Here is a 25,848-nt window from a genome sequence, read left to right on the forward strand (position 1 = left end):
CGGTCACATGACTCAAATTAGTACTATCCGTACGGCATATAGCTCAAATAAATGAAAAATTATACGAGACTGCGAAAGAGACAGGGTATCCGAAAGTTGATTTTGCTACACCTGTCGTATAGGGTTTGTTTTTTTTTTTTTTCTTCTCTTACAAGTTAATTTGAAATGACACTGGAACTAGATAACACTCCTTACATTGAAATTGATTCGGTTGAAGAAGTCATAGAACCCGTAATGGCCGAGGAAGACAAGACACCTAAAGGATATTTAGCAAAGAAAGATATCGAATATGAGTTTGGAGGACCAGCTGGTGCGATTGGAATGATGGTTGGATTTCCGCTTTTAATGTGGTACATGTGGATCAGTGCAGAGTTTTACGATGGATATCCAGCTCTTCCTGGATTGAATGAGAGCTGGACATACTTTTTCAAGAAATTATTCAGTTACATTGTTGAATATGGAATTCCCTCTTTCCAAACTTGGTTCTTGTTTACGTTCTTTATCGTGCTTCAAGCTTTTTTCTATTTGACATTGCCTGGTTTTTGGACCAAAGGTCAACCATTGGCTCACTTGAACAACAAACAATTACCTTACTATTGCAATGCCGTGTGGTCCTTTTACACTTCAATTGTGTTAGTACTTTTTCTTCATTTCACCGGTCTATTCAAATTACCATATATCATAGATCATTTTGGAGAAATAATGACCACCGCAATTACGTACGGTATCGTCTTATCGGCATCTTTATACGTATACTGTTTGTATGTCAACCATGACTACCACCGCATGACAGGCAATCATTTTTATGACATATTTATGGGAGCCCCATTGAATCCTAGAATTGGAAAATACTTGGACCTTAAGATGTTTTTTGAAGTACGCATCCCCTGGTTCATTTTGTTTTTCTTATCTTTGGCCCTTGTTTTGAAACAATTTGATGAGTATGGATATGTTTCTCCACAAGCCATTTTCATATTATATGCTCATTGGTTGTATGCTAATGCATGTGCAAAAGGTGAGGAATTGATAGTACCAACTTGGGATATGGCATACGAGAAGTTTGGATTTATGCTTCTTTTCTGGAACATTGCAGGAGTGCCTTTCACATATTGTCATTGCATTCTTTATCTAGCTTACCATGATCCAAGTGAATACCAATGGAGCACCGGCTACAATATCTTCTTATTCATTTTCTTATCTGTTGCATATTATTTCTTCGATACCGGAAATCGTCAAAAGAACTCTTTTAGAAAGCAAATGGCTGGAATGACAAAGGTTCGTAAAACTTTCCCATATTTACCATACTCTGATTTGGTTAATCCGAAATATATTAAATGTGAGAATGGATCACTATTGTTGACCGACGGGTGGTATGTTTACGCCAGAAAAATGCATTATACTGCAGATTATTGTCAAGCATTAACCTGGGGATTAATTTGTGGTTTTGGATCACCTTTTCCTTGGTTTTTTCCTGTTTTCTTCTTTATTGTCTTAGTTCATAGGGCATATAGGGACATGAGAAAATGTAAGAGGAAATACGGAAAAGACTGGGATAGGTATCTTGAAGCTTGTCCCTATTTATTTATTCCTTATGTTTGGTGAACGAATTAGTATGCTTCTTCCATACTCAAAAAAAAGTTTCAGAATATCTACATTCTCACACTTATCCTTACACGTAGGACGCTTTATAAAAAATAGATTACATTCATTCTAGTAATGAGAAAAAATAGGAAAGATTATTTATTAATCTTGTTCTGCAATTGTAACCAATCTTTCATCAATTTCGTCAGGCGTTAAAATACGGAATCCTTCCTCAGTAGCAACACCAATTTCAATGTCATTTTTTCTAAATTCCGTTCCAAGAACAGTACCCAAAGCTGTAATCGCAAATTCTACAGTGGCTTTCCAGTCACCTTTAACATGGTCTATCTTTTTGAATTTCTTTTCCAAGTACGTAGTAGCCTCTTGCTGTTTAGGACCCGTTGCAACAGCTTTGTAGCCAGTGAAGTATCCAGCTGGATCACATTTAAAAATCTGGGGTCCTCTATTCTCATCTTCGATATCAACCTGGCAGAAAGTCAAAGCAACTCCTAGAGGTCTCATATATGCCCTTTGAGTATATAATTGGGACAAGTTTGCAATTCTTTTCGCTAAACTCTCAACTGGCATTTCATACCCGTATTTGTAACGAAACTCTGCGGCTTCGGCACGAGCCCTTAATGCTTGTGCTCTGGCATCGGAGATCGAACCAGTAGCAACCATTCCTATCGACGGCGTGATTTTAAATATATACGAGATCGTCTTAGTGTCTAACAACTTATCTGGTATCTTCTTTTGAGAGATCAAAACGGCAGAGTCTTCACCAGTAACTCCAATTGAGGTGATAGCTGGTGCGTTGATCGCCTTGAATGCATATTCTACTTGGTATAATCTCCCTTCCGGAGAAAATATTGTGATATGTCTATCGAAACCAGCAGAACCTGATATGTTAGTACTCCAAATCCTGAAGCTGAACAATCTATTAATAATACATACTTGACATTTTGGATTGGTTGGATGTTTAAATCTTATAGTTAGTGTTAAAAGAGCGCTTGAGTGGCAAGAACATTTAGATATATTAAAATGTCGTTATGGACGACATTAATGAATATTCATCAATGTCGTTTTCTTTCGTACGACAAAAATAAGTTAAAAAAATAAGACTCTAAATAGACTTACAGAAAGGTTACATATACATAGGAAGGGTTAGTGGAAGATGCCCATACCTATAAATGGAAGTGATACATTCAAAACGGATAGCAAGACAGAAAAAAATACACCGTCATATTTTTTAAACTCAGAAAGGAACCTAAAGAATGTATCTTACCACTTTAATCCAGAGGTCAGCAGGTACCATTTTGGACCTCATCATCCCATGAAACCATTTAGGTTACTCCTCACTGACCATTTGATGATTTCATACAAGTTATATGAACAAATGGACCTTTACCAACCTCGAAGAGCTACGAAAGATGAATTATTAGAATTTCATGCTGAGGATTATGTCAACTTTTTACAAACAATCACTCCTGAAAAAGCTGCAAAGTTGAAAGGAAGCGTACTAGCTCAGTTTAATATTGGAGATGATTGTCCAGTGTTCGATGGGATGTATGACTATTCCTCAATATATGCTGGCGCTTCTTTGGATGCCACTAGAAAATTAATTAGTGGAATGTCAGATATTGCGATCAACTGGTCTGGTGGATTGCATCACGCTAAGAAATATGAACCTAGTGGCTTCTGTTATGTTAATGATATTGTGTTAAGTATATTAAACTTGTTAAGAGTTCATCCAAGAGTGATGTATATTGATATCGATTTACATCATGGAGACGGCGTTCAGGAAGCCTTTTATTTGACCGACAGAGTGATGACTGTTTCATTTCATAAGTTTAATGGAGAGTTTTTTCCTGGAACTGGATCTGTTGATGAGACTGGAATGGGCGATGGTAAGAATTTTGCGGTGAATGTTCCTTTGAGAGATGGAATAGATGATGAATCTTACGTGAGACTATTCAAATCAATTATGGACCCATTGGTGACAAAGTTCAGGCCAACATGTATAGTACAACAATGTGGAGCAGACTCACTTGGATTTGACAGGCTAGGATGCTTCAATTTGAACATAAGAGCGCATGGAGAATGTGTGAAATTCATGAAATCATTTAATATACCAATGCTAGTAGTGGGAGGAGGTGGATATACGCCAAGGAATGTTTCACGCTTATGGTGCTATGAAACTTCCGTCTTGAACGACTTGACACTAGATCCGAAAATTCCAAACTACATACCTACATATGACTGGTTTGGTCCCGATTATTCGCTTCATCCTCAATTAGATGGTCGGTTTGACAATAAAAATACTAAGAAATACTTGGAAAGCGTCACTCAGACTATTTTGGAACAGCTAAGGTATCTAAATCATGCACCTTCTGTACAAATGAATGAAATTCCGCCAGATTTGACCGGCTTAACTGAAGAGGAGGAGAATGTTATCAAAGAGCTTAATGAGGAGAACGACGAAACTAGACTGATGAACAAAGTCAAAGACGAAGCCAGAAATAATGAACTTATAGATGTATAATATATATTGTAATATAGATAATGCCTACCTATTGTTAGAAGGATGATTTTTTATATTTTTTTTTTCTCTAGACGATCCGATATTCAGTTTACGGTTTATCAGATAGCAGATAAAGTAAAACAAATTCTTTATGCTAGTGCAATAATTACAGTCTTATTTAATTAATTCAATGCATATGTTCCTTTAAAGTTCAAAAGAAGTTTCTGAGCTATTTTGAAAGACAATTCGTACCGATACCAATGGACGTATCACAACTTTCAATCACAAGCGATCCCCAAACTGCTAAAAAAGTCATCAATGATAGATATAGAATTGTCCGAAAGATAGGGCAGGGGCAATCGGGGAAAGTATTGTTAGCGGAAGACTTAAGAAATAAAGCTCAATACGTAGCGATTAAGACAATTAATAGAATCGACAAGACAAGATTGATTACAAGAACTTATTTGAGTCACACTACAAAAATAAAGAGGGAAATACAGATTATGAAAGAATGTAATCACCCAAATGTTGTGAACCTACATCAAGTTATAGATGATTTAAAATTTGATAAGATTTTATTGATTTTAGAGTATTGTAAATTTGGAGATATAGATTGGAGGCGATATAACCATTATAATGAGAAATACAATAAAAAGAATGGGTTGACAATGAACAAGATACTAAGAGATGTAATCAATGGCCTAGAATATTTGCATGACTTTAAGAGGATAATACATCGAGATTTGAAGCCTTCTAATTTGTTGATAGATGAACATAATACAATCAAGATTTCAGATTTTGGAGTTAGCCTTATTCTTGAAAATAATATAAATGACGACAGAGAACTTGGCAAAACAATGGGAACTCCTGCTTTTTTTGCACCAGAACTATGCCAGTTCGTCAACAACAGGTACTCTATGATATCAGATATGGATAACAGAGTTAAAATAGATTCCAGGATTGACATATGGTCTCTTGGAGTCATTCTTTACTGTCTAGCATTTAATAATCTTCCGTTTGATGGCCACAATGAATTCGATCTTTTTAAAAATATCGTCAATGAAAGGCTAAAGTTTCCTGTAATTAAAAAGGCATCTAGGACTACTGAAAGTGATATTTTAGAGTTAAAATTCTTGAAAAGCTTAATAACTGGATTGTTAGAGAAAAACCCAAGTAAACGCCTATCAATCAGAGAGATCAAGGAGCATAGGTTTACACTGTTTGATTTGAATGATAAGCAGCGGGAAGAATTCTTGGGTTTTAATAAGATAATAATAGCAAAGCAATGCAATTACGATACATCACTAACAGGCAAAATCAAGCACTTCTTTACAGGTAAACAGGACCCCAAGACTCCGCGTCCTACAAAAGTGTTGCCTTCTAGAAAAGAGAGCAAACCCGACACTGCAACGCCACAACCTAGTAACTTATTGGATTTAGAACAAGTTGATGACCTCCTAGACTCGTATTTGGACGATTCCTCATCATTTGGGAGCGATTATGGTGAAGAACTTGAAGACATAGATACTTCGAGTCTTCTAGCTGATACTAAGAGTATGTCAGCGAAAAATTTAAAACCTTCTCCGTTGATCCTCGAAACTCGACCACATGATAACATGGCGCTTAGATCACAGAGCGTAAGCTCTTCCACTCAGAACAGCTCTCATAAGAATTCGCCCAGTACTCCAACCAACAGCCAAACAGTTACGATTGGAGCTGGTACTCCGACATCTATCAAATCGTTTTTCAGTCCATCGAAGAGATTTTTTGCAAAAAACAAGCAACGTGATAAGAATGCAGAAAAGCAGCATACGATTGGATCACTATATTCGACAGAAGGTGCCTCCACTGATTTTATAGAACCCCCACCTATATTTGGAAGTGGTACGCCATTACTGTCGCCGAATAGTCAGATCACTCACACAAGCTCACGCAAAAACTCGCTTTCGTCGTCTTCAAATGCTTTAACAAGAATTGCCAGCTCAAGTTCGTCTCTTAACCTTCATGCATATCTTACGGATGATAATGTTTCGCTCGTGTCCAAAAACAAATCAAAGCTTGATCAGTCTAGAGAAGAAAGAAGACTGCTGTATCCGGAAAGCGATGAACCCACAGATGAAGAGAATGCCAACGATACTCTAGTGCAGGACGAAGAAACCGTTAGCAATTTCAGAGCCATGCACGATTATTTAGATGAGCTACGGTAAGTACAAAGCACTGCTAAGTAATGATCAGCGTTTATGGCTGCCTAGGACCACTTAGTTGGTGCTGTCCGGTGTTGCGCCAAAGTTACGTGTCTTTTAAATAGCGGTGAATAAGCACACTCTGAAACGTTACTTCATGAGCCCAGCGCTATGCATAAGACCGAATTCCAGGCGCTTTGAGTGAAATCCGCTATGTTTACTGAGACGTCCTCTATATGTATAATTATTTGTCACTATAAATATCTTCGGTACTATTCGCGATTCTCATAACACTTCCCCATGAAGGTTTTTGGCGTGGAGTCGCTTCAATTCCATAGTAATTTATCAAACCCCTCATGCTCAATAGTAGGCATAGTAACCCACCGCAACATTATCAAGGTGTAGCTAGTAACTTATTGTGATCAGAAATACGACTGAATCATATATGAAACATGAAAAGCATCAAAACATGGACAGCCGCGTATAAACAAAGTTGATGGATTTCCTGTCATAGTTACAGCTGCAGTCAGTTAATAATCCTATGCGGTCATATTCTGCAGCGGGTCACTCCAATCACAGAAGTTTGTGCAAACTTACCTCAACACTTGGCAGTATATGTGCATGTCTCTTCTGTCCTTGCGTTTTGTTTCTCTCCTTCGCATTGTTTGGTGTTTCCTATTGTATCCGAAAGGTAAACACATGCTTTGTGCTCAACGCGTATTATAACACCAGACAGCAACCCGATGTCCCTTCGGGATGGAATTGGTTCCAATCACAACTAGTGGATGTGAAACAGAGACTTGCTGATATAAATGTGTTAACTTAGAAAGTTGCTGACAAGGAGTCAATGTTTTTGTAGATATTAGAAACTGTCTGTTAGACTTATTCTTCAATCTGGTTTGTTTATTGACCTAGCTCCAGTGGATACTGCTACAGCCGCGTAACGCTTCAGCAGGACACCACTTTAGCAGGAAGACACCGGTCTACGCTCGCTAATTAAGTGCCAAACTATCACTTCAAGGAAAGCTTAAGTGAGCGGTTGTCATAGATCAGTTTTACACAGACCTGCCAACAATCACTTTGAATTCCTAAAGAAACGTGGAGTAATCCGCTCTTACACTCATTTGATACATTTTTACTAACTAGTGTGCCCATCATTCGCTACTCGCACACTACATCACTACCTCAACCACAAACACGACAATCATGATTAAAAGTGATGAAGAGTACAGAGGGGATTTCAGGGTAAAAACGCCATTGGAAGCGGAACAAAGAAAAAGAGACAGACCACTAAGCTCTTACTTTGATTCACCTTGTGACAGGACAACAGACGACGAATTGAGCGCAGGGTCGCCAATCTTGAACAAAGCAGCATTGAGAAATATTTCCAACTTGGTATTTCCTAGTATGAAGAAGTGGACAGCCAAGGGTATTACAAGATCTATGACGGCGGTATCAGAAACTTCAAAATTCTTTACCAGTGCAGCATCTCCTAAAAAACTGATCAAAGAAAATACAGTTAGCGCTGGGCTGGGGAATATGTGCCAGTCTGTGTCCAAGCAGGGTTCGCTCAAAGGTACTGAAGCTAGAAATCTTGATATCTTTGAGAAACCTGACGATAACGAAAGCGATGTGGTCGAAAATGACGCCGTGGGATCGCCTACTCAAATTAGGCAGTCCAACAATATACATAGAGAATTCCGCCGAACGCACTCCTTGTTTCAAACAACTAAGGAAAAGGAAGGATTTTTCATGGAAGACAACTGTCACTTGCACAAAACGTCCATTAAAACATTTAAAGTTGATGACGATTTACTTCCAAGGATCGACGAAGATGAGATGATTAGTATTATGAAAGGTCATCATAAACATGAATTTGATGAGGTTATCATAGTCGATTGTAGGTTTAGCTACGAATTTGAAGGAGGGCATATTGACGGTGCCATCAACATTTCCTGTCAGAAAGAATTGGAATCAAAATTCCTTGAAAGGTCAAAGATAAACGACAAGAAACAATTACTTGTATTCCATTGCGAATTTAGTAGTTTTAGAGGTCCGAACATGGCTAAATACTTAAGAAAGTGCGACAGGCAAATCAACAGTCATGAATATCCTAAATTATCTTATCCAGATATTGTCATTCTTTCTGGAGGTTATAAAAGGTTTTTCGACAAGTTTAAATTGTTCTGCATTCCACAAGGCTATGTTGAAATGAATGATGTGAATTATCAAGAAAGGTGTGAATCTGAAATGAATAAAGTGAGACAAGCAAATAAATTAACGAGGACCAAATCACAAAATTACTTTTTTCATAATCATTCGCTTGCGAATACACATGTTCGATCACATTCTTACTCCACAACTACTTCTCATACGCAAAATTTGAAGATATTGAAAAGGCACAAGTCGAGTTTAAGCGGCGCTTCTTCTTCAAGGTTAAAATGCTCATCCATTTCTTCGGATCAATCTATATTTAACAAGTCCAATGATGTATATGCACCCGTACCTGGAAGTGAAAATGTATCTGCAACAACTTCGGTGGATGACTTGGTTCCTCCTTTTTCTTCATTTGGTCCTGACCACAGAGGTTTCTACTCCTATGCAAGTGATGCTTCTTCGTCCTCATTCTCAATGGACTCGTCATCTTCAGTGGGCATTGACACGGCCAACTCCTCTTCTGATTCCTTGATTTCACCTACAGACGAATATGACATTAAGTCTTCAAATTTGACAGCCTATATGAGAAACTTAGCAACATCAGGAAATAATCAATCTTGTGGACATGTTCCAATAAAATCATCTGTGTTGAATCCAATGTCAAGGAAACCTCTCGGTTTACCTCCAGCATTACCTAGAAGCAAAACTTTGGCAGTAAGTTCTAAAGGTGGCAAAGGCACCCTAATTCCCGTTCAAAACCTGAAAAATTCGCCTATTTCGTCATTCAAATTTCCAAGCACCAAGTCATGTACAAACCAAATGAATGTAAGTACGATTTCTAAGTCTACGGGTATATCAGTTACTTCACCAACTATAAGTTCTCCGTTGTCGACAATGGAACCTATTGCGACCAATGAGTTATGCTTAAATGGGAAGGAATCTTCTATTATTGATCCAATTAATGAGGTTCCTGTTGACTTTTCAGTACCCTATCCTAATAGCGTTAAGCTAAACTCAGGTCCCAGATCATTGCTCTCCTCAGGTAGAGAAAGCTATTTTAATGAATAAGAGCATATTGCGAGCAAGCTACGCATTACTTCTATACGGCATCCTTAAGTATACAATAAAACGGTTTTGTTACAAACATTGAGTTAGAAAATATAATGTAGCTACTCATGTAAGATAAATCGATCAAAAATATATTCAAAATGGTTTTAAATAAACATAAAAAGTAAACGAAATCAAAGATTTGACTTGTTGCTAAGTAACTTGATTGCCGCGTTGTTAATGGCAATCGTCTTCCTCTCCACCACTTGAACCTGGAATAAAACAGTGTTGCCTTGTTTCCAAGCAAGAAGTTTCAAGGTTTCACCTGGGAAAACAATACCAGTAAATCTACCCTTAATCTCAGTGAAAGGACCAAACTGATCTAACAAAGCCTTCGCAGATAAACCGTAAGTACACATACCATGCAAGATTGGTTTATCAAATCCAGCACCTTTAGCGAAAGCTGGATCGATATGTAATGGGTTTCTGTCACCAGATAATCTGTATAATGCTGCTTGGTCTTCTGAAATCTTAATAGATGTTGTGAAGTCAGGTTCGGTAGATGGTGATATGAACTGTGAAGTAGCAAAGGAATTTCTCTCAGCATACTTCTTAGTCTCACCTTCACATTTTCTAATAAAAAAGGTTGCTTCATTAGAAAACAACGTTTCTTTGGTATTCACGTCAACAGACTTTGAACCTTGAACAACGATTGTGTTCGATCCCTTCTGAATTACTTCCAAAGGTGTGAAGAAGGTCTCAATAGTTGCCTCAGTGGGAATTGGGAATTTTTCTATTTTAAGGTAATGCTCCCCATGCAATAAGTACATAGGGTTGAAATTCTTCAACAATTTGGAGAAAGAGTACAGAGAATTACCTGAATTGAAAGTTGGCAAGTGAGCAAACGTAGGGATGACTTGGAAATCACTATCATTCTCGTATACATATTTCAATTCCTTAGCAGTTGCACCAAGTCCGAGATTGTATAATATGACTTCTTTATCAGTGAAAGTAAATTTAGGATCATCTAAAGGCTCATCCTCATCATCTTCATCTTCATCTTCATCATCATCATCATCATCATCATCGCCCTCAACAGCACTCAAAATAGCCATGGAAGATTCAGTCGTACTCTTTGGGTTAGCAGTACCAGTACTGAAATCAGTGATATCACCTAGCGTGTTTCTGACAAACTCAGGGGTGACATTTTCCTCTCTACTTACAGATCCCTTGGCTCTTTGCCATCTAGTATTACCAATCCATCCACCGCCTACTTCGAACAATTCACCGGTAACAGGAACCTCGTCAGACGACAAATAAACTAATAAAGGAGCGACTAAATCAGGTGGGAAGAGGTTTCTATCTTCCTCTCTAAAGATAGTTAAAGTCATAGCAGTAGTTGCATGAGGAGCAACTACATTGACTTTAATGTTACTCTTGGCACCTTCAATGGCGATGGTTCTAGAGAAACCTAAAATTGCCGCTTTTGCTGTAGCATAGTTAGCCTGACCGAAGTTACCATAAATTCCAGACGTAGATGTAACGTTGATTACCCTACCAGCCTTTTTCTCTAAGAAATGAGGCCAAGCCAATCTAGTCAAGTTAAATGTACCGAATAAATGGACCCTTTGGACAATGTTCCATTCGTCATCAGTCATCTTAGCAAACGACTTGTCCCTTAAAATACCTGCATTGTTAACAAGAACATCAATAGTTCCATACTTGTTAATAACGTTGTCTATAATAGCCTGAGAGTCACTTGCAACATCATGTGTATCACCATGAGCATCACCACCAGAAGCTACAATTTCGTCTACAACCTTTGATGGATCTTTGAAATCATTCACAACGACTTTAGCACCATACTTGGCGAACCATAAAGCATAGTCACGACCCAAACCAGAACCAGCGCCAGTGATCAAGACAACCTTACCCTTCAATGAAACTGCAGGAGCACCGCTTGCATCGTTTGGGGGTAACTTATCAGCAGCAGCAACTAAGGAGTTATAGTCATTCAACATGAATGGATGCTGATTCTTTAAGAGGTCTGGTTTCTTTGAGTCATCGAAATCTAAGATTTCGTCAAATCTCTTTGCTACTACTTCAGCAGTAAATGATTCATCTGGTTTAAACAACACACCACCCGATCTTTCCCATCTGATTTGAGCGAAGAAACCAGCAGCGACTTCAAAGATTTGACCATTCAATTTATTTTGATCGTGAGTTAAATATAAGACCAATGGAGCAATCTTAGATGGAGATAACTGTTCTAATATTGGTGGAGGTAATACTTTCTCAGTCATTCTAGATCTGGCCAATGGAGCAATAACATTAGCTTTAATATTATATTTTTCACCTTCCTTTGCTAATGTCTCAGCAAATCCAGCTAAACCTAACTTTGCCGCTGAGTAATTTGCTTGACCGAAATTACCATATAAACCAGCTGGGGAAGCGGTATTAATTATCCTTCCGTATGACTGCTTCCTGAAGTATGGCCAGGCGGCCTTCGTAGCTTTATAAGCACCATTTACGTGAACGTCAATTACCAATTGGAAATCTTTCTCAGTCATTTTCTTAAATTGAGCATCTCTCAAGATACCAGCATTATTAATTAAAACATGCACGGTACCAAAGCTCTTCACTGCTGTATCAATTATCTTATCCCCATCCAAGACATTATTGTAATCAGCGACTGCAATACCACCAGCTGCTTTAATCTCATCCACCACTAAGTCAGCTGCCTTAGATCCACCTCCTTGTCCGCTTAAGGAGCCACCTAAATCATTAACAACCACTTTTGCTCCCCTTTTAGCATACTCCAAACAGTAATGCTTACCCAATCCACCACCAGCACCAGTTACAACCACTACCTTATCTTTAAAGCTCAATTCTGACATATTCGTTACTTAGAGTACTTTGCAGAATATTTGCACAGATTAGAAGTTGGAAAATTGCCAGTTTATATCAACTGTGTTGCGGGGTGGGATAGAATCTTAAGAGGTTGCTTGTGAATGCGAGGACCGAGGTGTGCGCTGCATATTTAGCGAGGGAAGTTTGTGAGCCCAATGGCGAGCCTGCCGAAGAGAAATTTACTAGATAAAGTGACCAGTGGGGCGCATAGCGCGACCTCCTCGCTATGAATATAATCACATCCGCACTCCCAAGCTTAATCTTCCCCAGACTTCAGTCACTTTTTAGTTTCATATTTCTGATGGCCGAACAAACCGAACTTAATTGATTCTCTTACAGATGCGAAACATTAATGCATTGATGCGGCATTATTCAATAAGATAAAATCATAAGGAAGTTAATAAGAGAACCAACTGTTCTTGTTTTGTACTGACCATTTTCCATGAAGTATGAAGCAATCTCTATAGTTTCTGTGGCATCGTTGGTAGGCTCTCCGAATGTTTGTCCCTTATATTTTGTGCAATTGATTTTTCCTCCACATTCCTCGGATGCTGATTCCTGTCACCCGAACGAAGTCAGACAAAAAATATGTGGAGTCAAAAGATCTCATCGGAAGCCATGCAGGATCTAATGAATATGTCGCATAATATCGCAAATATACGACATGTATTGATACCCTAGCTTGTGTCACCTTTGAATTTTACTATAACCGTACGTAGTTTTCTTACTATTTCTTTTGGGATTACATTTTGCTCAGGATATAAGGTGCTAGTCTTGCTCCACTCTGGGACTTGGTATAAAAGTTTATTAACTTCGGGCCCGGAACTTACTATCAAAGCTCTAACGTGAAGAGTAGCTTGGGAGTTTCTAAGGCGTTCAAGGATGGAAAACGACAGCATTTCGAAATCTACACAAGACAAAAATGAAATAGATGCTACACCAGTAACAAGCACTGTTAGCAATAACTCTAATAAAGACTACTCTGGTATCGATTATGAACCTCCCGAAAGGTATCGCCTTTGGCTCTATGATTTAATTCTCTGGTTGTTTACCGTTACCATTGATTGCTTTTTCAGAGAGATAAGACCCCGAGGTGCATTTAGGCTTCCTCGCTCGGGGCCCGTTATCTTTGTTGCTGCGCCTCATGCTAACCAGTTTGTGGATCCAATGATCTTAATGAATCAGGTGAAAAGAGAGAGTCAGAGAAGAATTCTGTTCTTGATTGCTGCGAAGTCCTACAAATTGAAGTTTATTGGTTTCTTGTCTAGATGCCAATTGTCAATTCCAGTTGCCAGAGCACAAGATAATTTAGTTAAAGGAACAGGGAAAATTTTTGTGGACCTAGAATCTGACCCACTTCTCGTCATAGGTAAAAATACTAGGTTTACTAAAGAATGCATGGCTAGAGGTATGCTTGCGTTACCAAAATCTCTAGGTGCAACTGAGATAACTGAAATCATATCTGATACCGAATTAAGGATTCGGAAGGAATTTAAAAACACTGATCAGATCAGAAAGCTATTATCATCAGGCACTTCGTTCAAAAAGGCGGACCGAATCGATCAAAAACAGGTCTTCGGTCTTGTTTTCAAGCACTTGTCAGCGGGAAATTGCATAGGAATATTTCCAGAAGGTGGATCGCATGATAGAACCGAATTACTTCCTTTGAAGGCCGGAGTTGCAATAATGGCCCTTGGCACGATGAGTTATGACCCAAATTGTAATGTAAAGATTGTCCCATGTGGTATGAATTACTTCAATGCTCATAAATTTAGATCTAGAGCTGTAGTTGAATTTGGAAAACCAATTGAGGTTCCTAAAACGTTAGTTGAAAAATATGATAACCCTGAAACCAATCGTGAGTCTGTAAAAGAGCTTTTAGATATAATCACCACTGGTTTGAAAGCAGTCACCGTGACATGTGAAGATTATGAGACACTTATGGTTATTCAGGCGGCAAGAAGGTTGTACGCTGGCAATCTAGCTCACACCTTACCTTTACCTTTAATTGTTGAAATGAACAGAAGATTGGTGTTGGGTTATCAAACCTTCAAAGATGAGCCTAGGGTTCAAGATGTGAAGCAAAAAATCTTGAAATATAATGAAAAATTGAAACAGTTGTATTTACCAGATCATCACGTCGAGGATTGTGACGAATCTCACAAATTGCGTGTGATTCCAGTTTTAATTTACAGAGTTTTGAAATTGGTTTTTCTAATGCTGTTGGCTTTGCCTGGAGCAGTGTTATTTTCTCCTGTATTTTTGACTTCCAAACTCATTTCTCTGAAGAAGAAGAAATCAGCATTGGCTAATTCAACCGTGAAAATAAAAGCTAATGATGTTGTTGCGACGTGGAAAATTTTAATTGGAATGGGTATTGCACCATTAGTCTACATTTTTTATGCTACCATAGGTTCGTGGTATTGTTATCATTACGACAGGTTCTTAGGTACTAATGTGGTTTCAAACTTCATATTATTATACTTATGTGGAGTCTTGGTAACCTACTCCGCGTTGATTACCGGCGAGCAAGGTGTAGATATATTCAAATCCATCAGACCCCTTTATCTTTCAATTATATCTGGTTCGTCCATTCATGAGTTGAAAGAATTTAGAAGTGAGTTGGCTGCCGAGATTACTGATTTGGTGAACACGTTTGGACCGCAATTATTCGTAAACGATTTTAATTTGTTGAAACTCAAAGAAAACTTTAGGTCTCCAGATGATTCTAAATATCCAAATAGCGATGACGAAGAAGAAATGAAAACTCAAGAATTGAGAAACAGACGATTACAAAGGCGTAAAGCTGAGAGAAAGGCACAAAGACAAGAGTCTGAGTCTAGCGAAACTACGCAGGATAAATCTTCAACGCCATTTACTGTCACAGGCGAAGCGACAAATGATTCTTACAGTGCGTTGTCTTTGAATGATAGAAATTCTTCATCCATTTCAGATGGAATTTCTCTAATGAATTCTGATAATTCATTCACTAATATTCCCATGTTTTCTGATTATAATTTGCATAAGAATGTCAATAATGCAGACTTCACTATTCCATCAAGTTCTGCCTCTTCTGCATCAATGATGGACGATTTTGATGTAAGGGGATTGCCAACACCATTATCAAGACGAGAGTCGGAGAATGAGCTCGAGTTTAACTTTTCAGGCAGATCGAAGTCTTCTTTGACACACAAAATTAGGAACAAATTGATGGAAAACAGGAAAAAGGATGCATAAATAGCATAACAGATCAAGATTTTAATTATTTTTCTATATTTTTAAGGGAATTCTTTATTTCTGTATTGAACTTTTAAAGAATTATGGAAAGACATAATCGTTTTCGGCCGTTCTTGTCCTATATTAATAGCATTCTTATTTTAATTATTTATGTATATACAAATAAAACTTTTCATTGGTTTAATTTAAGTTGGCTTGACGTTCGTAGAAGTCAGCAATCTCTGTAGAGCTTGTTGCATCTTCAATACCCTTATCTTCTCTAATCCTAATAAATCTAGGGAACCGCAATGAAATTCCTCTTCCGTACTCCTGATGTGCTGCTTTATAGATTGGACTCAACGATAAATCGGCTGTCAAAACTTCAAATACAGTACTAGGTTCAAACCAAACATCAGGAACCGCATTAGAATTCGTAGTATCATAAACATAGTAAGGTTTTGGTTGGGTCGTTTCAGTAGGCTTGAGTTTTGTATAAAGCGAGGCTAAATCCTCTTCAGAGAAACCAGTTCCAATCTTGCAGGTAGTTTCATATTCACCAGTATCTTGGTTATAAGAAGCTAAAAGAAACCCCCCATAAGTGCCTGTTCTCTTACCTTTTCCGATATATGCACCAATGACGACAAGATCCAAAGAGTCGCCAACACCTGCTAAGTAGTCTTTTTTGAGCTTAAGCCAGTTCCTCGATCGTTTCGAAGGCTCATAATAAGAATCAGCCCCTTTCAATACTTTCACCATCAAACCCTCGCATGAGTCTTTCACAGATTGATCAAGGAAATGTTGCAATTCATCGATATTATTGGAATTTTTTGCAGTAGCAAATTGAAATTTGCCTTCTATTGTATTAAATTGAGAATATAATACTTCCCTTCTTTCTTGAAATGTTTTAGTTATGAGTGGCTCATTGTAAAAGAGCACATCAAATGCAAAAAGGCATATATGAACTTTAATATCTTCTTCATTTACTTCTTTACGCTTTCGAGTCGATAAAACTTGGAATGGTAAAATCTTTTTCGTTTCCCTATCCCATGCGACAGCTTCACAATCCAAGATTAAAGATTTTGGTTTATCGTCGCCCAGCTTAGACAGAAACTCTTTAACAATTGAAACTAAATCCGGATATCGCTGAGACATATCCTCAGAGTTACGCGAGTATATTCTAACATCTCCATTCGATAATAAATGAACTTGAGCTCTTTCACCATCATATTTATATTCACATGTAAATTCTTCACCTTGAAATCTATCAAGAACTTCGCTAATTGATTTTGTAGGTTTTGCCAACATGGGCTTCAATGGAATACCAGGTGTAATCTGGCAATGCTTTAATAAATTGAATGCACCATGCTCAAAAGCTTGAGTAATTAAAATCTCGTAATTTGGTAGTTGTGAAAATGCCTCTCGAAATATATCTTCAGCAGATGCTAGCATTTCAGGATTAACTTTCTTACCAGTTTTTTTCATCTCAAAGTTAATAAAGCTTTGAGCTAATCCAGTTAAAACTGTTTTTTCAGCTAAACCAATTCTTAACTTACCTTCGAGTGATCTTATTATATATTTGGCTTCATTTGATTTTGAGTTACAGGCTGTTAACATTCTATTAATAGTGGATATTTTCTTTGCTTGAGAGTCTTTGCCCGTAGATTTTGCAATTTTTTTCAAAGTGTCAAAAACAGTGTCTACATCCAAAGCAGCAGGCTTGAACATAGTAGGCTGGCCCAATCTTGAGCTTTGAGCTACTGTTCCTAGATCTCCCACGTCATGATAGTCTTTTTTTATCTTTGTAGTAGACCTTCCATAACACTCACTGATAGCCTTAATTAATAGTGTTTCACCTAATCCAAGCTCTAAGTCCGGTTCATAATCAGGTCCAAGTCTATTAATGAACAAATAAACCACTTTAACTAGTTTCTGGGGACTTGAGTGCTCCAATATTTCGAAGAAGAAACGCGATATGGTAGAAGTTATCTTCAAACGTGAAGACTCCAGCTCTATGGTTTCAAAAATTTCGGTCAATTTGGCATAAGGTATCTTATCTGACACCACATCCAAGTGTGGTACATCACGATTATCTTTAGTAGCAGCGATAAGTTCCTTTGCCTCCTCAATTTGAGATTCTTTAACTTCCTCTTCTCGGTCTTTCTCCCATTCTTTATAATCAATCTTAGGCTCTTTTTTAATTTGTGATTGGTTATGTTCATTCTTAAATTCAGGAATCTCAGCCTTCTTTACATCAATTTCTGGAGTAGTTGCAGTATTTGGTCGCTTAGAAGGCGCTTCATGATTATCTGCCTTTCTTTTGCTCAAAGCTGGTGAGCCACCAAAGAATCTGGCTATAGATTGCTGTTGAGGCATCTTTGTAGTAAATGAGTGAGTGAAAGTAGCCGGATATTTGATTGGGTAAATTTTAGCTAAGACCCTTATTAACATAAGTTCCTTTATTTTGATTTAGAACTCATTAGCTCTCTAATAATCTCACCGCGTTTTTCTAAAGTATCGCGATAATGCTTCGTTCTAAAACAGATTTTATTATTTCTATATTTCTTAAGATATACTGATACAGTTTATTATTTAATAGTTATGTAAGTAAAGGTCGTCAAATCTATCAGCTGCTTGTTATTTCGATTGAATCTAAGTGCAATCTTCAATAAAATATATTTTTCAAAGACTAAATAGATACGTTCCATATACCTTGAGGACCATATTCTTCGTATATCTCGGTATCAATGAACATTTCACGACCATGATTCGAATTAGCACCGAATATCTGCTTTGAGTATATAGAGCCTCCTAAGAAGTACAAATCCTCCCAAGAACCTCCTCTCTCCTTTGGGTTCTTCCATTCAGGGAAATATTCAGGATACTTTGAGGCTCTTATAGAAGAGGGTACTTGGGTGACCAAGCCCAGTTCGTTTCCATCTGAGACTTCATCTGCTCTCTGATATGCTGCAATTGCAGAATTGATCGACTTCAGAGCGTCATCCTCATTATTTGGCCTAACTAAATGGTCGTTAGCTAGTTTTATTATAACGGCATCCTTGAGACCAGGAATCTTGAAGGTAGACCCAACAAAGATTAAATTATCGTAGCACTCTTGTCGTTTTTCCAAATCAGGTATATACAAAAGAGCATTATAAATTGCTTCAGATAACTCGGAGACTAATACAGAACTCCCGCTGAACCTTTCCTTTCCTACCATTATCTTTTCCTTTGTTTTTGAATCCACGAAGAAGTTTTTATCTAATTCACTATTTTTCTTAGGTGCTGTTTCTTTTTCTTTTTCCTCTTCTTCCTCAATCTTCTTCTCAAGAGCCTTTACATCCCCATTGCTTTCTGTAACAAGCTTTGCAACATCAAAAGAGTCGTCGCCTGAATTATTGTTCAAATCAAAAGAGTAGAAAGTCCCATCATGATTATTCAAGACTTCATAAATACCTGATGTTTTTAAATCCTCGATTTGCTGGTCATTGAGAGTAGGTAATAACTTCTTCAACTGTTCGTTTATCATTGCACCCCCCACTCCAGGTAAGTATTTAGAAGCAAATTTAATACTCTGATGATTTATAACTGGTGTAATTTCAGTCGAGGTTGACCCAAGATTAACTACCAATGAGCTTGTTGACGTACCAATTCCAAAATTTGATGCAATGGCAATGTCCAATATGTTGAAAGCAGTCAATTCTAAGGTCTCAAATACATATTTCGTTATATACTCAATTTCTGCCCTAGACCAAGTAGAAGATGGAACCAAAAGTAACAAAGGAATCTGATTTATGGTAATTATTGGATTGTTTGAAATTACACTCAGCAATATGACCTTTAATAGTGCATTAAATGCTTCCAAATCAACGATCTTACTTTGTTTTATAGGTCTGATTTCGATAAAGTTGTCTTCTTTCTTAGCCTTGTATTCCTTTGATGATGGATCTTGATACACGATTGAGGGTATTTTATACTGCGGGGGGGATAAAGAATCGCGTAATCCAAATGAAAATAAGGTGTTCTCTGATCCAGGATGTACCACAAGGAAGTTTTCTTCTCGAAACAAGGGCATCTTCTCTTTTGGTGTATATTCTGCAAACTACTTGAGTAAACACAGTGATATTTCGACATAAATATCATTTTTCGACATGCATGCACGACTCCAAGATTCATTATACTATACTCTAACTATCAATTAAGGCTTCTCCTATGTACTTTACAATAGAGGATAATGATCTTGAATGAAAGTTATACATTTTAGTGGGTTTAGATGAAGTTTCTTTTTCTTCGTGAAAGTGATGATTAGAAATGCAAAATTATAAACATATATTTGATACCTGAAGACGAGTTCTCTTTTGAGTTCAATCTTCTCCGCTGGCATTAGCAAGAAACTTACTATAGTTTGCTCTTGTTCCTAGAACTGATTTTTTACTCATAATGCTCGTGTTTCTTTTAAGATCGTTCGAAAATCTGGGCAATTCATCTAGTGTGTCCATGTCGTCGCTATTCATAAGTTTGATTTCATTAATAAACGGTAGCTCTTCGAGTTCCGATGGGTTTGGAGGTAGTTTTTTGTTCACTGATTCTAACAGGTTAAGACTAGAAGAATTTCCTACAGAGTCACCAGAACTATTCGAATGTCGTCTATCCGACAAGAATGAAGATCCCCGTCTTGTATAATTCCTAAAATCGGTTTGTACTCTACTGAGCTTCGGTGCCATATGCATCCTATTATCTCCTGGTAAGTCAGATGTACTTTTATATTTCTGCTCCGAGCGAACAACCAGTGGCCTAAAGGGTGCTACTCTTGTTAGGACATTTCTCTTCCCCTTCGAAGGCGACACAGATCGCTCACGTCTGCTAAATCTTTGTCTCTCTAAATTATGTATCTCCTCATGTACATTGGGAACCTGTTCCAGGACATCATCTTGTTCTTGCTCACTACTGATAGTACCACTTACTCTTTCTCTGAGTTCACTTATAAAATTTTTGAGATCTTCAGGCTTTAAGAATCCAGAATACCATAAAATACTTCCTATAATTGCTCCACATAGTAATCCCGCTTTTAAAATATTCATCAATATAAAAGCATAATGTATCAATAAAGGTTGAAAAGTCTGAGCTACAAAAGCTAAGGCAAACCCAAATATAAAACTAGGTAAGCTGAAGCCCTGCATATGTTCTGTCTTGAAATTTAGTGCATCCGTTATTCCTCCTAGTGTTAGAATTTTTGTTTTAAAACTCAGGTCGTCCGACTGTTGATGTTTTTGTCTTGATTCTCGATTTGGAATTTTGGAATTCTTAGGCCGACTCGAGTTATCTCTCTGAGTTTGGTCATCGACTATTGGCTTAGAGAAGCTTGTGGTGGGCTCTTCCTCGGCCGTATTATGCTCCACATCATGTTGGACCTTGTAGGAGCACTCTACTAGCTCGTTGAGGTAATCGTCAACACCTTTCTTCGATTTTATTGAATCATTGTCGGAATCAGCCCTTTTTAATCGAAAGACTCCATCAGAATCTTGCTTGTAAACTAGCTTCTTCTTGCCTGTAATTGTGGTAGTAGCCATACCAACTGAATAAAAATCAGATTAAAAGGCTACTCTTACCTTCCCCAATTTTATATTATTTTATTTTTATAATGAAAATAGTTTTGACTTGGGTAAGTGAGTTCCCGCAGTTATCAACTAGCTCTTTATAAACAGCTAGCAATGGTGATTTTGTAAACAGTTAGCAATAGTGATTAAGACACAAATTTATTGTTACCAGAGCAACTCCTTTCTTATATCAATAGTTTGACGATCTGCTTAACTATTCCAGTTGCGAAAGCTCGGCTAAATAATAATAGGGAACAGCCACAGACAATACGGTACTAAAAATTTTGGTAGAGGAACAATCTTCACGATAGGAAGTAAGATGCACCCGGTGAAAAATACAAGGATCGTATTCATTGTGAAGAGCCCTATATTACAGGACCTGAAAAGGTTCTATGAGCTCGACGTAGGCATGACTCTGGTTTATTGTTGACATCTTACTCTATTCGAGATAAGAAGTAGTATAATCATTAAGTTTCCTATTTGGGATAAAATACAATACATGTTATCAAAAGAGTACAAAAAAAAAAATGCTAGTCCTATTATATACAATGCTGGCGGAGAATACCATTCACGTAGCCTTGACAACTGAAGTTATAACTGACCTCTGATCCTTCTTGCCAATTGTATATCCTTTTGCATTATCGTGACCCTCTTAGCGTGAATAGCACATAAGTTAGTGTCTTCTAGCAAATGAATCAAGTATGCTTCCGATGCTTCTTGAAGGGCTAAAACAGCGTTCGACTGCCACCTCATACCGTAATCAACACCAATATAATTTTCAGTAACTTCTTTTACTAAACGTGCAAACGGGAGTTTCCGCAATAAAAGATCGGTTGATCGCTGGTATTGTCTAATCTCCCTTAATGCTTTTGTACCCGGCCTATATCTTCGTTTTACCGTTGTATGATGAGCAGGATTCACTGGAGGATCACCAGGTTGATTTCTGTATATTCCTGTTTCTCTTTGCCTTATACTTGCTGAAGACTGTCTCGAAACATTGGTGGAGCGCTGTTCACTCCTACCTCTCCTGATGATTTCCTCTCGCTCTCGCTGTCTTCTTAATATTGTTAAGGAGTCCAATGGCCTACTTCCTCCTGTAGATATACGTGCCATGAGATTATGTCTCAACTATTGGATGTGTCAGTTTCAAGAAAATATTGTAACTACGTCTAAGCTCAATCGAAAAAAAAAATTTAGATAAAACTGGATATCTCAATGTATCTAAGCATTAGAGTTTGTTTTCGTAACAGCTAGACTATAGGAAATGGATTTATGCCATTTAATAATGCGTTAGATTTTATGGATAGCCAGCACATTAAATGTTTCATACTATATGCAGGCACGACCACTTACATCTCAATGAGGACATTTGGAATTCTGAAAACTAATCATTTAAGGTAACGTTTATTTATTTACAGGGGAAGTTTTGTAAGAATCTAAAAGCACTATAAGATATGTAGAAAACAACCATTTAATGCTTTTCGAGATGACTGAAAAGGCTCTCTTATCATAAGAGAAGCTTTTTCCTCATGAGTTTTTTAAAAGGACTGTAAGAATAGAATACCAATAACTACGTTCACTGGTAGATTAACTATTTTAACGAAGAATCTTTTGTTTTAGATAGGCGTGTCAACTTCATATTTTCATTTGTCTTGTTCCAGGTCAAAGTCATACCTTCCTTCTAAGATATCATTGAGGCCATCTTGAATTGTAGCACTCTCTTCGTCCATTGGGATCTCACTAAGTGCCTTCTGCTTTTCGTAACCACCCATTAACATATGCATCCTCCAGCCAAATTCTTTAAAAGATGAAACATCAATTATCCAACACACACCAAATGTGATCATGGAGGCAACAGACCCACACAAGAGTGTTCCCGTTCCGACCGCGACGGCAGCATCTGTTGTGAAATTATAGCTCAAGGGCGGCATATGGTTTCCTTGGAATAATGTCGGAACGTATTGCCTCGAAACTGTTGATCTGTAGGCAAATCTTGATGCAAGAATAGTCAAAGCCGCTGACGACACGAAGAGTAGCATTTGCCTTTTCCTACGACTCTTGTATTGATCTGAGGCATTAGCAATTTTAAAGTTTAGCTTGTGAAGAAGTCCATCAGCACTTCCGTATGCACTGTTTGGTTCGCCCATATTAGCCTTTTAAAACTCTTCTAAATAATGTATCAGCTCTTATTTTCTCACTTTTTCGAACAAAAAAGTATCGTATTAAGTAATACTCTGAGAACGAATTTCACTATGTAATTAAGATTGAAATTAATAATACTATTGATGGACTACATAATATAATTACACAAATTAATGTAAATTGTCAAATATGAATAAAACATGGTAAGAATAGTAATAACAGAGAGGTGTTTCAGAGAGGTCAACTCTAAAAAAAATGATAAGTGTATCGAATTATTAAATTTCTTCCTTAAATACACCGCCTTGATTCTTGCTCTTGGCCAAAGAAATGTCATCATCGAAGTCATTGCTAACTTCTGAATTCGAGCCATCTTTGGGCACAGGTTTAGTTGCTGCGGCTTTAGAAGGTTCAGCGGTTACCGCTACCGCTTCTTTGGTATCCTTTTTCACAGCAGCAACCGGGCTTGGCTTCGACACTTCCTTCTTCGGAGAAACAGCACTCTTTTCTTTTGTTGGGGATCTCAAAAACTTAGTAAATCTTTTAAAATGTCCCGACTTTTTAGCATCAGGAGAAGCTAGAGGTGTAGTCTTCGCGGGGCTCTTCGTTGCAGATTTAATGGCAGCGGTGGACTTCGGGTTGGAAGCATCCTCTTGTGGCTTCAGAACCTCGGTTTCTTTCTTGTTGACCAATGGAACCTCTTTTACAGATGGTTCTTCCACGGAAAACAACGAGCCCGTATCTCTCAATTTTTTCTCATCGATATTTTTTCTTAAGTGTTCAGGTAATTCATCGTTGATTTTATGTTCCTCCTTTACTTTCTCATCGATTTGATTTTTAATTTCTTCTTTTTGAGTATTCTTTTTAGCCAAATTTTCCTCTTTAGTTTTTGTAAGCAAAGCTATTTTGTCATCCAAATCTTTGTGAGAATTGTTCGCCTTCTGTAATTCATCCGATGACTGCTGATGCAAGTCGTCAACCTGAGTTGATGTTTCCTCGTATTCTTTATCCGCAGCCTCTAAGTCAGCAGTGTATTTCTCAATTTCTGCTTTAGTCGATTCCAAATTTTCAGTGAGCTCTTTCAAGTTAGCCTCATACTCTTTGTTGAGATCTTCTCCTTTCGTTACTTCACTCTGAAGTGCGTCTCTTGCGTCTGTTAGTTCTTTCAATTTTGCGCTTTCTTCCTTTAAGCTATCCAACGTCGGCCTCAAAATCTCATCCTTTTCCGATTGCAGCTCCTTTAACTCAGTTTTGCGTTCATCTATAAGTTTGGCTTCCTCTTCTTCAATTCGATTTTGCGCAGCTTGCTTTTCAGTTAAAAGTTCTTCCTTCTCTTCAGCGTATTTCAATTCTAAGTCCTTCAACTCTGCGGTCTTCTGCTCAACTTCATTGTTTCTATTATCCTGAAATTCTAAGTATTCTTTATCGAGATCTTTCTTCCTGTCATCGTTAGCTTTGGTCCTGCTCATTTTTGCGAGTTCAATATCTGCTCTTTCTTGACTTTTCTTTTGCACTTCGACTTCTTTTGATTTATTGTATCTCTCAGTTAATTCCTCAAATTTCTGCTTGAACGTCTTCTCATACTCTCTTTGTCCTTCAGCTTTTGTTGAAAGATCTTTCAAAACAGGCTGTACGATCAAAGTAGCCATTTTATCCAATTCAGATTGGGTCATTGTTAGGCCACCTCCCAAATTAATAATGCCTATCTTATTGTTTTTTATCCGCTCTTCGCTGTTCTTCTGAGCAACCGCTAACGCATGAGCGTAAACCTGAGCTTTTGCTTTAAAATCATCAGGAGAGACCTCAAAGGATTTCAACGCTTCATTAGCTTTGCTATTTGCAGCGGCTAAAAGCTTCGCATTCACAATATCTGAGGCTTGAAATGACTGGCTCCTTCTCTGTGACGAAACTTGATTAGAGTAACCAGCACCATGTTTTAAAGATGCTAAAGCACCTTCTTCAGCTAAATGTTCCTCCTTCTCAGTTAAAAATTCGGCTGGCTTCTGTCTCTTAAGGCCAGATCTGTAATCCAATTCTGGATTGAATCTAGAGTTTAGAGATTTAGTGGAATTTGCATTAGCAACTTGATTAATCTTTTCGATATTGAGCGTCGATGATGAAGAGACAGGTTTCAGGGTTGTAGTAGCTTTAGAGTTGCTCAATGAGCTCGAGGCTGCAGCATCAGCATACGGTGAAACTTGGTCTCTCGTCCATATACGTATTTCCTCCTTTCTAGCAGCTAATGCTGCCGTTTGAGCCTCCAGGGCAATGGTCCGTTCATAGGAAGGCTTCACTGTCAAATCAGCCGAAGCAGCTAAGAGAGCAGCAGTATCCGAGGCATTGGTATTCACTCCAATAGATGGGGCACCTGGGCCACCAAAAATTCCTTGCTTAAGTTTTTGTTGGTAAAGTGCCTGCTGAGACAACGGCTTGCCGTTTGTCTGGTAGATTGAGTTTGACATGGCTCTGACAAGTATTACCTAGTGAAACGAACAACTAG

At 37.8% G+C, this 25,848-nt stretch overlaps 13 protein-coding genes across 13 annotated transcripts; 5 read left to right on the forward strand and 8 right to left on the reverse strand.

Annotated features, from left to right (window-relative positions):
* Positions 1-165: 165 nt before the first annotated feature.
* ERG4 (delta(24(24(1)))-sterol reductase) lies at positions 166-1,602 on the forward strand (the record flags this gene model as incomplete). Its single annotated transcript, XM_062952967.1, has 1 exon — positions 166-1,602. The coding sequence occupies one exon, from the start codon at positions 166-168 to the stop codon at positions 1,600-1,602; it is 1,437 nt and encodes a 478-aa protein (XP_062809817.1).
* A 141-nt stretch (positions 1,603-1,743) lies between these two features.
* Positions 1,744-2,542, reverse strand: SCL1 (proteasome core particle subunit alpha 1; the record flags this gene model as incomplete). Its single annotated transcript, XM_062952968.1, has 2 exons — positions 1,744-2,480; positions 2,536-2,542. 2 exons carry the CDS (start codon positions 2,540-2,542, stop codon positions 1,744-1,746), a joined length of 744 nt encoding a protein of 247 aa, XP_062809818.1.
* A 213-nt stretch (positions 2,543-2,755) lies between these two features.
* Positions 2,756-4,123, forward strand: HOS2 (histone deacetylase; the record flags this gene model as incomplete). Its single annotated transcript, XM_062952969.1, has 1 exon — positions 2,756-4,123. One exon carries the CDS (start codon positions 2,756-2,758, stop codon positions 4,121-4,123), a length of 1,368 nt encoding a protein of 455 aa, XP_062809819.1.
* A 239-nt stretch (positions 4,124-4,362) lies between these two features.
* Positions 4,363-6,309, forward strand: PRCAT00003070001 (serine/threonine protein kinase; the record flags this gene model as incomplete). The annotated part of the gene is made up of 1 exon (XM_062952970.1): positions 4,363-6,309. One exon carries the CDS (start codon positions 4,363-4,365, stop codon positions 6,307-6,309), a length of 1,947 nt encoding a protein of 648 aa, XP_062809820.1.
* A 1,182-nt stretch (positions 6,310-7,491) lies between these two features.
* On the forward strand, positions 7,492-9,510 carry MIH1 (putative tyrosine protein phosphatase; the record flags this gene model as incomplete). Its single annotated transcript, XM_062952971.1, has 1 exon — positions 7,492-9,510. One exon carries the CDS (start codon positions 7,492-7,494, stop codon positions 9,508-9,510), a length of 2,019 nt encoding a protein of 672 aa, XP_062809821.1.
* Positions 9,511-9,683: 173 nt separating this feature from the next.
* FOX2 (bifunctional hydroxyacyl-CoA dehydrogenase/enoyl-CoA hydratase) lies at positions 9,684-12,386 on the reverse strand (the record flags this gene model as incomplete). The annotated part of the gene is made up of 1 exon (XM_062952972.1): positions 9,684-12,386. One exon carries the CDS (start codon positions 12,384-12,386, stop codon positions 9,684-9,686), a length of 2,703 nt encoding a protein of 900 aa, XP_062809822.1.
* Positions 12,387-13,281: 895 nt separating this feature from the next.
* SCT1 (bifunctional glycerol-3-phosphate/glycerone-phosphate O-acyltransferase) lies at positions 13,282-15,636 on the forward strand (the record flags this gene model as incomplete). Its single annotated transcript, XM_062952973.1, has 1 exon — positions 13,282-15,636. The coding sequence occupies one exon, from the start codon at positions 13,282-13,284 to the stop codon at positions 15,634-15,636; it is 2,355 nt and encodes a 784-aa protein (XP_062809823.1).
* Positions 15,637-15,816: 180 nt separating this feature from the next.
* On the reverse strand, positions 15,817-17,988 carry PRCAT00003074001 (DNA ligase (ATP); the record flags this gene model as incomplete). Its single annotated transcript, XM_062952974.1, has 1 exon — positions 15,817-17,988. The coding sequence occupies one exon, from the start codon at positions 17,986-17,988 to the stop codon at positions 15,817-15,819; it is 2,172 nt and encodes a 723-aa protein (XP_062809824.1).
* Positions 17,989-18,301: 313 nt separating this feature from the next.
* ARP9 (Arp9p) lies at positions 18,302-19,687 on the reverse strand (the record flags this gene model as incomplete). The annotated part of the gene is made up of 1 exon (XM_062952975.1): positions 18,302-19,687. One exon carries the CDS (start codon positions 19,685-19,687, stop codon positions 18,302-18,304), a length of 1,386 nt encoding a protein of 461 aa, XP_062809825.1.
* Positions 19,688-19,976: 289 nt separating this feature from the next.
* Positions 19,977-21,182, reverse strand: PRCAT00003076001 (uncharacterized protein; the record flags this gene model as incomplete). The annotated part of the gene is made up of 1 exon (XM_062952977.1): positions 19,977-21,182. The coding sequence occupies one exon, from the start codon at positions 21,180-21,182 to the stop codon at positions 19,977-19,979; it is 1,206 nt and encodes a 401-aa protein (XP_062809826.1).
* A 618-nt stretch (positions 21,183-21,800) lies between these two features.
* CSE4 (centromeric DNA-binding histone H3-like protein) lies at positions 21,801-22,322 on the reverse strand (the record flags this gene model as incomplete). The annotated part of the gene is made up of 1 exon (XM_062952978.1): positions 21,801-22,322. One exon carries the CDS (start codon positions 22,320-22,322, stop codon positions 21,801-21,803), a length of 522 nt encoding a protein of 173 aa, XP_062809827.1.
* A 530-nt stretch (positions 22,323-22,852) lies between these two features.
* PRCAT00003078001 (uncharacterized protein) lies at positions 22,853-23,356 on the reverse strand (the record flags this gene model as incomplete). The annotated part of the gene is made up of 1 exon (XM_062952979.1): positions 22,853-23,356. One exon carries the CDS (start codon positions 23,354-23,356, stop codon positions 22,853-22,855), a length of 504 nt encoding a protein of 167 aa, XP_062809828.1.
* A 270-nt stretch (positions 23,357-23,626) lies between these two features.
* Positions 23,627-25,810, reverse strand: PRCAT00003079001 (uncharacterized protein; the record flags this gene model as incomplete). Its single annotated transcript, XM_062952980.1, has 1 exon — positions 23,627-25,810. One exon carries the CDS (start codon positions 25,808-25,810, stop codon positions 23,627-23,629), a length of 2,184 nt encoding a protein of 727 aa, XP_062809829.1.
* Positions 25,811-25,848: the final 38 nt, after the last annotated feature.

Source organism: Priceomyces carsonii (assembly GCF_900007245.1).
Source record: "Priceomyces carsonii strain CBS4050 genome assembly, scaffold: Debaryomyces_carsonii_scaffold_3, whole genome shotgun sequence".
NCBI classification, from domain to species: Eukaryota; Fungi; Ascomycota; class Pichiomycetes; order Serinales; family Debaryomycetaceae; genus Priceomyces; species Priceomyces carsonii.